Below are 12,152 nucleotides of genomic sequence, written 5' to 3'. Positions count from 1 at the left end.
GCACATAATTGGACCTGATTTTTTTTATGCCTGTCTGTATAATTTTTCAATTCTTTGTTATTTAAGACAATTATCCCTACAACAGTAGAAGCAGATTATTTATTTTTTAGCACGTTCACTAAAATCTATTTCTCTTAGAATAAAACCAAATCTCTAATTTTACTGAAGGGCTGTTTTAAAGCCATTTATTGAGGAGATCTCTTTGAAGAAACGCTTAAATATTTTAGTTCAGCTTTACTTTCGGGTGGTTTTGGTTTTTTTTTTCCCTCTCTGCTGGAGAACAGTAACAGTCGTTCCCGTTCTTTTGTTCCATTAGTTGAGAGGTTGAAGTTGTCATTAAGGCAAAAGCCGGAGCTCCTTCTCTGACACAGTTTTTCTCACATCTGCCAGGCCCGTGTCCCAGGAGGGGCCGAGCGGGGCCGGGAATTCAGCGCGGGCCCATTATCTGCTGCTCTCCGAGCCGGGGACCAGCCCGACCTCGGGGACGCTCCGAGCCCGCTCCGCGCGGGGCCAGAGCACATCTGAAGGACTGGTGGCAGGAAAGCTTTGGCCTTGGGGTGTGAAATTCTAAGAAACAGAGTCACAATTAGGTTTAAAAAATTCAGGGATTTTCGAGCTTTATCTTGAAATATGTTTTCGGTAATGCGGGGAGAAAAGTTGCCCATCTGTGCACATATTTTGTGCGTTTAAAATATTTAAATGCTAGCAGGCCTCAATATGCTTAGGAAATGTTATTTATCTCCTGCTCTTCCTGTTCCCAGCGTTGGGGATACGTGTGTTGGGGGTTTGTGTTTGTTTTTAAACCCCACCATTTTCCTGAGAACACTGGGTTGCCTTCAGTGAAATGATGTTATTTTGTACTGGCCCCGTTCCCCCGATGACCATCAGACTTTTGGAGAAAAACCCTCCCCTAATTCAAGCTTTAGGATTGCTCAGAAAGAGCTGATGGATTTCCAGGACACAAAGCAAATGGATGATCTGGTGCTATAAAGTTGTATTGGAATACCAGTAGAATTAGAAAAGTAGGGATAAAACTAAATTCAGGTAATTTAAAGTAATTCTATTAAGCAAATTATGCCCTGATTTTTTTTTTTTGAGGGGGGTAGAACATTCCTTTAAACAACTGATTAAAATTAATTCTTAAAATATTTTGGCCATTACAAAACTCAGTAATGCTCAGTAGTGCTCTGAGATGTGAAAAGATTTTATTGCAAAATCAATGCAGTGTGAAATTTGACATAAATATTTTAAACAAGCAGTGATTTTTTAAAAAGAATCCATGTTGTATCAGTTTTTTCCAAACTAGGGAAAGCTTTAAAACTTAGAGAAATCTTTGTTTTCTCCATCAAGTTGCAGAATCTCCGTGGTTTGGTGGGGCTGTGTGACACCAGCCTCTGTGCAGGGCACTGACTTTGGAATTTGGAATTTGGATTTTATGGGCTCCTGGAGCTGAAATGCTCCTCCTGATTTCAACTACAGGTTACACAGCATTTCTTAATTGGTGAGAATGCTCTGTAATAATAACCTTGGGAAAATTTGATGTGAGGTAATATAAACTGGCACCAATAATAAATGCAAATCCAAGTTTAAACTTCCAGAACAGGAGCTGGAATGATCCCTGTTTGTCACTCCGAGCTGTGGGCGAGTTACAGAGGTTGAATTTTCTGTGCCACCATTGATTCCTTCTGTTTATATTCTACAAGTAAAATTTTGAGCAGTTGCTTTGTGAAATGTTTGAAGTTATCCCATTGAGGTGGTTGTTGTTGTTGTGCAGAAAGCTGTTCCCTTTCCTAGGAAGATGTCTGGGAATGTCTGACCAGCCCTGCACGGCCGACAGAACTGATGCTGTTCTGATGGTTCTGTTCCTTTGCTTTCACCACCCTTTGGGCTTTACACAGAATTGTTGTCAGGTTTAAGTTGGTTATTTGGGCACACTGACAACATTTTTGAATTCTTAAATCTGTTATTCCCTTGCAGTGATGATTTAATTAATTGTTGGCTTAAATGATTCAAAAAGATTAATTCAATCTAAGAGCAGTTTACAATTCTATGGGTATAAAACAGATTAACGTACAACCCAAATTTAACTGGGCAATATTTTGCTTCAGTTGATGCCTTAGCACTTTTTAATGCTACATTAACATTTTTGTAGGGTTTAAATTTGTTGTTTTTCAGAGGAGGAATAAAATCACCTGTAGTTTCTCACTGGTCAAGTCGGTATCCTATTCCCTGCTCTTACATTCCCTGATCCCAGCAGGCTGGTTGTCCCTCTCTCCTTGTTCTCCAGTTTCTCCTCCATTCTCCATCCTTCTGTTGGCATGTGGGAACTCTCTTGGTGTCCCTCCATGGAAGAGGGAGGGTTCCATGCTTGTTTCCTGGATTCAGATGCTCTTTCAAGCTGGATAAGATGAAAACTGTGTTTCCAGCCTCTCTGTTTAGTGTTTCACTTTCAGCAGCCTCAGCTGTGCTTCACCTCTGCTTTAAGGCCGAGGGAATAAACGAGCATCCACCTTTTTCATCACGGAGCCACCTCCTCTCTCCATGGAAAACTGCTCTTTGCTGTGCTCCCCTCTCTGTAACACGCAGTTGTGGGGTTTGGGGGTTGCTTCCTTCCCCTCCCTCCATGATCCACAGCTCCAGGCCCAGTTTGTACTCTGGGTAGTCTTTTCCATTTCATCCAGATTTTCCTCAGGTTTCCCAATAGGCTTCCAAATACAGGTTCCCAACCTGTTGGTCTGTGTGGTGTGTTCTTTCCCTGCTCTGACTCACATCCATATTTGAGTGTCTTGCCTTAATCATTCCTTGTTTTTCACAGATCTCTGCCCGTATTTTAATTTCTTTTCTGTCCAGCTTCCTCTTACACTTCCTGTTCCCTGTGCATGTCTGGTGTCTCTTTGTAAGAGGAGATGCTTTGCAGCAGCCCCTTCTCCAACCCAGCCGTTTGCACATCATTTATCAGGGCACTGTTATTTAGTTGTAGCTGCACAGGGGATATCTGTTCCCGATGTTCATTTGAACAGGAGGAATAAAGAGTTATATTTAAGAGAATCTGAAGTTGTTCTGCTGATTTGGAAGTGGGAGCATACGGTGAAAGGTTTCAAAATAAGCAGGATTTAAGCTACAGCTTGCATATTAAATACAGCAGTGCAGATGCCCATTTTCCAGCACTGTTGAGCTTTCCTAGGATTCCATGTCAATAGATGGTTTGGGACACAAGCCCAGTGTGTGTTGTGTGTGTTCCCAGACGCTCCCCAGCCCCTCTCCTGGGTGTGTAGGAGCTCCAGGGTGACACAAAGGGCTTGGGGAGCTTTGCTGCAGAACCCAAACTTAATCAATGAGCTCGGGGCTGTCTGTGATAAGTTACGTACTGCCTGTATTGATTGGGGAGGATTTTAGAAGAGCCACGTGGGGTTTCTAATGTCAGCAGCACTCGGATTATGAAAGGAGCTGGAAGGCTGGATGGGGAGCCAGGTGGTGCCTGTCCTGCAGCCCTGAGCCATCCCCTGGGACACGGCTCTGCCCTGCCCTCAACTGCGGGCACTGCCTGCTGGGGAGGCATTGCTGCTCATTAAATGGGCCAGATCCAACTGCAGGGAAAAGGATGGGGCAAAGGATAACCTTGGGGATCGATCCCCAAGCCTGGCAGGTGTGCCCTGGGGACCCGGCTGGGGCTCCCGGGGTTCCACACCCGTCAGCTGCCCGGCCTGGATTGTTGGGGGCTTCTCTTCTTCTTCTTGGGGGGGTTCATTTACAGGCATTTGTGTTTCTTTAAGAAAATAGGCATGAGGGAATAAAATAAGAAAACAGGCTGTTGATGCTTCCTCTGTGTTTTGTGCTGGGTAAAGAAAACATAAAAGAGATTATAAGGTGCTGACATGGAGCAATTCTGGGTTTGGGCTTGTGGTGGGTTTTGTTGGAAATCATAAAGAAATGGTGGTTTTTCTAGGTCATAAGTAACCACCCACCTAAAGAGGTCGGGTGGGAAGTTGTGTATGATGTAGGTATTGCTTATCTTTCAAACTGAGGGGTATTTAAAGAATTAAAAAGAAAAAAAGCAGCATTATATTTAGAGTAATGAGCTTGCAGCTTGAGCAAAAACGGGATAGTTCCCCAGTAATTGTACTTCTTACATCCAGAACATCAGCAGTTTTGCTAATTAAAAACTAATTCTGCATATGAGTTTTAAATTTTTTAAAAGAGTTACAATTTAAAAATAAGCCTGTGGTTAACCTGTGCCAGTCTCAATTTTTTTAGCTGTGAATCCAGGCAGATAAGTGTCGGTGTCTAATGAATGGCAGATTATGTCCAATGACATTACAAAAGCCAGATAATAATGTCACTGTAAAACCTTTCTTTAAAAGAGAAGGCAGTGTAGAGTGGTAAAGATCCAGTATATTCAATATATTGCCTCTTTAAGGGAAAATTTCATTTGCTGTGTTTAGTAAACTGCAAATATCAAGAAACAAGTGCAAAGTAAGTTTTAAGTCTTGCACTGCTCCAATAACACAGTGCTGATGAGATGCTGGATGTTTTATTGTGGGAATGGGTTTGCTTGCAGTTACAGGAATTATGTAGATCATCAAAATAACAGAGAGAATGTATTCTGCCGTTTTGAGGTGACTGATAGCTCGTTACCTTTTGACGCTGTTTTATTTCAGAATTTGATGCATCTACACGATTTGTTTCTAAAAAAATAGATACACAGTCATTATTTTGAGGACAATAAAAATATAGGCACTTTGCTCTCCTGCAGTTATAATTTTGATGATCATAGTATTCTTTTGAGGGTTTTTTGTTTGTTTTTTAGTGCTTTGCCCAGTGAGATTTCAGCTGTGCTGAAGGGCAACTGTGCAGGGGTTACAATTGGTCAGGGGGCAGGTTTTGTGGGTGAGCAGTTGGAGTTGTTCAGCCTGGGGAAGGCAGTGAGGTTCTGCAGTGGGGGAGCCCACTCTCATTAATGACACCTTGGCTATCAAGGCATTGTTTTGGGTCGAAATCCAGGTTTCTGCAGAGTTTCCTCTGAATCTACATAACTCCTGCCCAAGTTTGCCGTGCGATTCAAAGCAGGGGACGCCTTTGCTCTACACGGCTTTCTTCAATAGACCCTTTCTTGTTCTTTAAAAACAGGAGGTTGTTAAATAATCTATCAATAAACTGTCAAGAAGTCAAAGTTTCCATATCTGTTTCTGCCTGAAACCTTCAGAACTTGCCACATTTTAGTTGTCAAGAAACCTCCAAAGAAGAGAGTGAGGAGTTGAGCCTGAAACCAGGGCTAAGGCTGGGCTGTGCTGCTGTGAATTATGCAGGAGGAACATGTTCCTGCAAGGGAGTCAATATGTTTTGTGCTTCACTGAAGGGGTGATTAGATTGATGGAGTTTATTTGGGAACGGTGGCGTTTGGTTTAGAAATAAATGAAGCGAGAAGCATCTATTTAGTCATTGATGATAATTTATTGCTGCTGGTCAGAAAAGGGTTGAATTTATTAGGGGGGTTGTTGTTTGTTCAGGGTTATCCTGTTTAGCTGAAAGCAGAAATAGAATTTACACTTCAGGGCCTGAAATATTTAAGTGTGAAGGAGAATGAGCAATGAATTGGCTGTAGGAAAGATCTGCAAACTGGGAGACCTTTAATGGGGGGTTGTGGGTTGCAGAATTCAAATTTTGGATATTATAGAATGATCTAATGGATTGCTTTTGTCTATGAACACAACTGTTTTGGGACTAACATTTCTGGGTTTGCCTCTTTAGTGATTGTCTCTGTTTAATGTTGTAAAATTGAAAATTATTAATTTATCTGCCGATTGTGTTTTCACTTTTCATATTCATCCTTTTCTTTGCTCTCCTGCAAAGGCTGTGCTTAAAGGTTTCCCCGTTTGTGGTGCTGTTTTGCAACTTGTAGAAAATGGTTTGTGGGTTTAAAAATCTGTATTAATTTTAATACACATTATTTTAGCCAGTGTTTCAACGCTCAGATTTTCTTTTTAATAGCAGTAGGGAGCGTTAAACATTCCTGCTATGAGACCTATTGGCTTCTCCTTTTGTTATTTATCTTGCTGATGTTAGGAAGTGTTCTCTAATCCCCAGACCTCTGTTCCTAGGTAACAGTCAAAAGCTGTGCCAGCAGAAGTGGTCCTGCCAGGCCAGGCCCATGTGGTTTGGTGTTATTCACTCCGATCCATATGGTCAGGGCAGGGATTGTCCCCAGAGAGGTGTTAACACTCAACAACCCAACCTCCTCCTCCTCTTTGGAGAATTGCTGGATGGCTCCTGCTGCCTGCCCATGTGTGAATCTTGATTAATTTTTCATTTTTAATGAAGTTTGATCATGTTTATTATTTCACATGATTGACTGCCTGATACTCCTTCCATGTAATTGATAAAGCCCATATTTCTTCATCTGTCTCTTGTTTCTTCAGGGCAAAGTTGTGAAATTGTGTGATGTGGTTAATATTAGATTTATTGGTCCCAGTAGATGTATAAATTATCTCTTTTTTTTCTCTCCACAGGAAGTTCTACAGACTTTGACCAAGTTTTGTTTCCCCTTCTATGTGGACAGGTATTGTTAGCTTTTCAAACTTTACAAGAAAATAAGCTTGTCAATAAAACCCCTGTAGAAAATAAAAACCATTCCATTCATAATGCTCTGTCTGTGTGACTGGGACTCAGAGCACCTGAGTGCAAATTATGGTCCTAGAATCACTTTTTCCTGGGGTTTTTATGGGCACCATCAAAAAAAAAAAAAGAAGTTTTAAAAGTTGGATTTGTTCAGTGGCAGCACTATGAGGGTGTTTGCTGTTACTTCTACTGAGAATGCTTGGGTAGCAATTGTCAAATGTGCATATTAATATCAAAGCTTTGTGTGCTCATGTGTTTCATTTCTTCATTGCCAAAATTTGGGTGGAGCAGTGAATTAAATGCTTTGCATTTAAAGGCCTCGTGCTCCTGCTGGAGTGCTGGTACTTTGGGGGTGAGATCGTACAGTGAGTGTCAGATCTGAGAATATTAAATTGTTGTAATTTGGAAAACTCTACAAGTTCTGTAGTTTTCCTTTTACTGTGAGTTATTTTTGGTGGTTTCATGAAAGGAACGAGAATTGAAATTTTGCAAGGATGCACCAGTGCTCACATCATCCTGAGCATCACTTAATTGGGCAGAATGCCTTTCCTTTGTCAGCTGAGACACTGAGTGGTTTGGGTTGAGCAAATTGACCTGGACTGTGATTAGACTGCTGGAAATGTTTGTCTCATTTTAGAATTTGGAATCACTCTTTTGCTGCTCATCTCTTTCCTCTCCTAAGGGGAGGGAGCAGGGAAATACTCATATATATTTTTCTCATGTATATGTTTCTACTAGAAATATTTATGCTTCCTGTGTGTAGATTTATTGTACCTAGGGGTTTTGTTTGTTCTGTTGTTTTTGGTTTTCCTCAGCAATATAACATTTTGAAAGATAAGAACACTGAAAACCCATATGGGGTGCAAATGAGAACATAATGAAAAGTGATTCCCATTTCTGGATCCACTTGTTTGTCTGAGTATCACAGACTGTCACTGAAAGACTGTAAGCCAACTCCTTGAACGTAAAGGAGAGATTGTAACCCATAACATACTTAATAATTTCAAATTAAGGGTGGACTTCCAGTGCTGCAGAAGGTAGAGGACACCCCAAGTGAAGGTTGTGGCAGCTCCTGCTCTTCTGGCTGTACAAGTGCCCAGTGTTGGCCCTGGAGGTTTTGGCTCTCAGGGCACAGACACTTCACTGCTTTCATGGGGATTCTCTTTGTGTCTGTTGAGGCCAGTGGGCAGCAATCCCCAGGGCCTTGTTGCCCATTCCTTTAGGCACTGGAGCAGGAGTTTTCTGCTCCCTTGGTGGCAGGATCAAGGCAGAGGCTCTTCCCCAGCTGCAGGAGGGCAGAGCTGCCCCTGAGTCTCACTCCTGCCAGGACTGTGTTGGTCACACAGAGCTGGAGAGGGGGCATGGAAAGACATCCCTGTTCCTCTGTCCCCTTCCCTCCAGCCCTAACTGGTGTCTGCCCAGTCAGAGAGGAGATTGATGGTGCTTCCAGCCCGTGAGGCTCTGAGTGGGCCTCCTGCCCGTTTGGAAGCAGAGCTGTGAGTCCCAGGGGTTGATATTCAGATCTGAGGAGGGCACTGTGCACGTTGGGAGGTTTATCCTTCCTGTGAAGAACTGGCACCGACACTTGGGCAGGACCTGGGGACCAGATTTGGTTTCTGCAGATCACATCCATGCAGGACTCTTTAGGTTTGCTCTGGAGGAACTCCCCAGCTCGTCACAGTTGTTTAATAAACAAGCTTCTCCCTGCTGTAATGAAACATGGTTTCCCCCGTTCCATAATTTTAATTGTCAGCTCAAGTGCTATTTCTCACACACACTCTGCTCTCAACCTTGTTAAAATTAAGCATATAATCCCCTTTTAAAACAGCATACTAAAATCACCATAGTAACATTACATCCAAGCTTTACAGATAAAACACACCACCGGTGAGGGATTTTTGGGTATCCCCAGCAGCTCAGTGTGGTTTATGGAAGTGGTTGCTCTGCTGACATTTAGATTTCAGGAGGATGATTGTACTTCCACTGGCTAATTTTCAGACTACTGAGATGCTTTAAACATCTGTCTTTCTGTCCATCTTCATCACTGCATGTTTTCCCTTCCTTGTTTGGAATCCACTGAAGGATTTTTCTAAGCTGGACAACGACATCTTTCCCATCTGGATCCAACTTTTACTTCAGAAAGTCTGTTTTTCTTTTGTTTCCTCCTGGCACTGAGTGTATAATCTCCCATAGAAATTGTTTATTGCATTGTATATGACATCACAGAAGAGAATATTCTGAGGCTGGTAGTTAAATGGCTTTGAATTTAATGGGATATTTGTTGCAGTTGGTAGAAGTGACTTGTAAAGCTGCACATGTCGGTGTAAGTCATTTTTCTCAGTTCTCAGTAAACCTAAAAAGCCCTAGAACATAACCTGAAATAAATGTTGATTTCATGTAATTAGAAATATTTTGGGTCATATTGAGAGAATGTGGGGTTGGTTTGTACCGTGTGCCCTTGGTGGAAGATGGTTGATAGTCAGAGTAATTTTCATTTAAAGATAAATTTAGCATTTTTAGTTTCCTCCCACACTTAAAAAATGGAAAAAATCCCCAAACCACAACCCCTCCCCCTCGTCCCTCATCAAACAAGGAGCACGTTTAAGGTTCTAGGGGGTGCATGCTCTCAAAGTTAATTTCTCAACAGAACTCTGCTGAAAGAGGAAATGTTACAGGTTCAATGACTTGCTGCTTGACAGAGTTAGCTCAGCATTAACTCCCTGTTGCTCTCTGTTCCAGCCATGCAGTTAACCAAGTGGGGCAGAACTTCACATTTGTGCTCACAGACATTGACAGCAAGCAGAGGTTTGGATTCTGTCGCTTGTCTTCTGGGGCCAAGAGCTGCTTCTGTATCTTAAGGTAGGTCTGTGCTTTGGCTTCTGGCTGACTCCAGGAGCAGGGTTTGGCTTTGCTGTTCCACTGCAATTATCATTTCCAGCTGTTCCAAATTGTTTTCCTATCTGGCCCTCAAAGTCACTGCTCTTCTGCACGAGTGGTGCAAAATCTCTTGCACTTGGAGTTGCTCTGCAGATAACTGTGTTTGTCTGTAGTCAACGTTCTGGAGTTGACAACGTGGAAGAGGGGCTCTGTGCAGTGATTTGATACGACACAGCACGATGGCAGCTGTTATCTTTAGCTGTCACAACTGATCTGGTTAAGACATTTCGTGGACATTTGTATATGCAAGTTTTATTAACAAAGCATCTGTTGGTAACTGAGAGAATGTCACTGATGCTCTCCACAGCCTCAGAGTTTGGATGTGTGAGCTCTGCTCTGTCCCACTGAGGGCTTTGTGAAGTTTGGCATAATAAAGACTGTCAGGGGGAGTTGGGAGCAATGCATTTCACAGAAAACGGGCAAACAGGCTCTATCAGAAGAGATTTTGATGACCTCCCACAGCCATGTAGGAATACAGTCCATAACTTTTTATTTACATTTGCTGCAAGAAATGATGCCAGTAAAATCAGTGTTGATACCAATACATCAGTGCCATCAGGGACTGCTGTGCAGGGAAGGTTTCCACGGGGCATCTGATCTGCCTTGGTTTAAATGAATTTAAGAGTTGTCTGTCTTCTGCTTTCTGCTTTTCATGTGTTCATGAGGAGTGGGAAATTTGGGAGCTGTGGCCCAGGTAGAGCCAGCTCAGAGTTCCTGGGAACAGCCAGGGTGTGATGGGACAGTTGCTGGCTCAGTCCCAGCTGAGGCCCTTGCCCTGCAGCAGTTGTACACGTCTCTCTGGGGGTCTCTGCTTTGCTCTGCATGGGCACAATCCAGTGTAAGGACAAGAGGAACCTTCTTTGTGCTGGGAGTGCTGAGTGTGGGACCGTGTGTGTGTGACTGAATGTGCCCCTGGGAGGAACTCCAAAATACAGGTCACTTCCCAAGGGCAAGGACACCCTTCCTCCCAGGGGTGCCTTCAGCAGTGCCATGGATTTGGGGTTGATGGACACAGGTAATGTCTGTGCCCAAGTGTGTGATGTGCTGTACTTCAGCAGTGTGCTGTGGCAGGGATCTACTCCCTGGGCCTCCACATATTTGGAGGAATGGTTGTGAACTCACCCCGATGACTCCTTACCCAACTGGGAGGCAGCGTGGCAGGGGTTTGCTCAGGAATTCTTGCATTCCCTCTTTTCTCTAGTGGACATCTCAGCTGTGACTGTCTCTGGCATTCCAGCAGTATGGAATGTCCTGCAGACAGGAGGGTGCTCCCCAGCTCCTCCTGTGGCTGCTCCCCTGCAGAGTCAGGTAGTGGTTCCCTGAGTCTCATGTGGGCAATGTCTGCTTACAGCAGGCAGCTTTTCCTGATTAATGTCAAATGAAAGGAGAAATAGAGTTTTAAAAAGACAATCTGAATGAGGGATAGTCTGAGTCCCTTCTTGCTCCCCCCTGGATCAGAGTTCTGTGCTGTCAGCCCCCTTTTGCCGAGCGAGTGCCAAGAAGAAATGAAGTTGTTCTGTTGTGGTTAAATATCTTCTGCCTCAACTAAGAACCAAAGAAACCAACACAGTGGATGAACTGGGACTCCTCACCTCACTGCTATTGCAGTTCTCCTGGGAACTGATGAGAAAAAGAAAGTTCATCACTGATGCAAGTTTATGCAAGTTTTAGAGGATAATGAAGAGTGTAAATCAGCATCACATGAACTCACTTCCTCTATTCCCAGAACTGCAGATCCCATTATTGATGTGAATCTTCTCAATGTCCTTTATGGATTAAAGGATGGTGCATGGAAAATGGATGGAGAAAAACCTGCTGAAGAATGTGAGAATGATATGAAAAGGCAAATGAAAAGAATGTTGGTTTATTTGTTTTTAAGTTACAGATTGGATGGCAGCAAACTTCAAGTATCCCTTGCTATGAGGAATTCTTTTTGCTCAGACACTGCTTTCCCAAGTTCCTGCAGAGCTCTGGAAGCAGAGCTGAAAGCTGACACAGTGCTGGAAGGCCACAAGTCAAGGTCTGGCCGTGAGCTCTGGAGTGACCCGGTGCTGTTTCCCGTGGATGCCGAGCACAGCGAGGCGCCTCTCGGGGTGCAGGGGCAGTGCAGTTATCCTGGGGTCAGCAGGGAGCAATTCCATGTGGCGGGGAGCTCTTTGGGCTGTTTTAACCAATAACCTGCTTTCGAGGTACTCCCGTATTTCTGTTCCTGCTGTAGTGGCCTCGCACAGATCAGTGGAAGCCTCTGGTAACTTCAAACCCGCGTTTGCCGGGGGTTCTCTGGGTTCCTTCCATGTAGAACCGCTCTGCCTAATGCAGGATCTGCCTCTGCCTCCGTTTCCTTTCCCTCTCCCGGTTGTGCTGAAGGTGCGGCCGCGGGGCCCGAGCTCGGCTGACCCGGAGCGGCTGCGCTGGCGCGCCCCGACCGCCAGAGGGCGCGGGGGGCACAGGTACGGCCAGGTGAGAGTGGGGAGCACAGGTACGGCCAGGTGAGGGGAGCACAGGTACGGCCAGGTGAGAGTGGGGAGCACAGGTACGGCCAGGTGAGGGGAGCACAGGTACGGCCAGGTGAGGATGGAGGGGGAGCACAGGTACGGGCA

At 44.1% G+C, this 12,152-nt stretch overlaps 1 protein-coding gene across 1 annotated transcript in view; it reads left to right on the top strand.

Moving 5' to 3' along the window:
• Positions 1–12,152, top strand: part of LOC108495067 (DENN domain-containing protein 1A) — a 142,129-nt gene that overhangs the window by 38,964 nt on the left and 91,013 nt on the right. Inside the window, exons 4-5 of the mRNA XM_017810332.1 lie at positions 6,507–6,556; positions 9,355–9,474. Of these exons, the coding sequence (XP_017665821.1) occupies positions 6,507–6,556; positions 9,355–9,474 (170 nt within the window). The remainder of the gene's footprint in view (positions 1–6,506; positions 6,557–9,354; positions 9,475–12,152) is intronic.

The sequence above is a fragment of the Lepidothrix coronata genome, unplaced genomic scaffold, assembly GCF_001604755.1.
Source record: "Lepidothrix coronata isolate B3197 unplaced genomic scaffold, Lepidothrix_coronata-1.0 Scaffold28, whole genome shotgun sequence".
Taxonomy (NCBI): Eukaryota; Metazoa; Chordata; class Aves; order Passeriformes; family Pipridae; genus Lepidothrix; species Lepidothrix coronata.
Note: the sequence above shows the minus strand (reverse complement) of the source record. Positions and strands in the feature narration are given on the sequence as shown.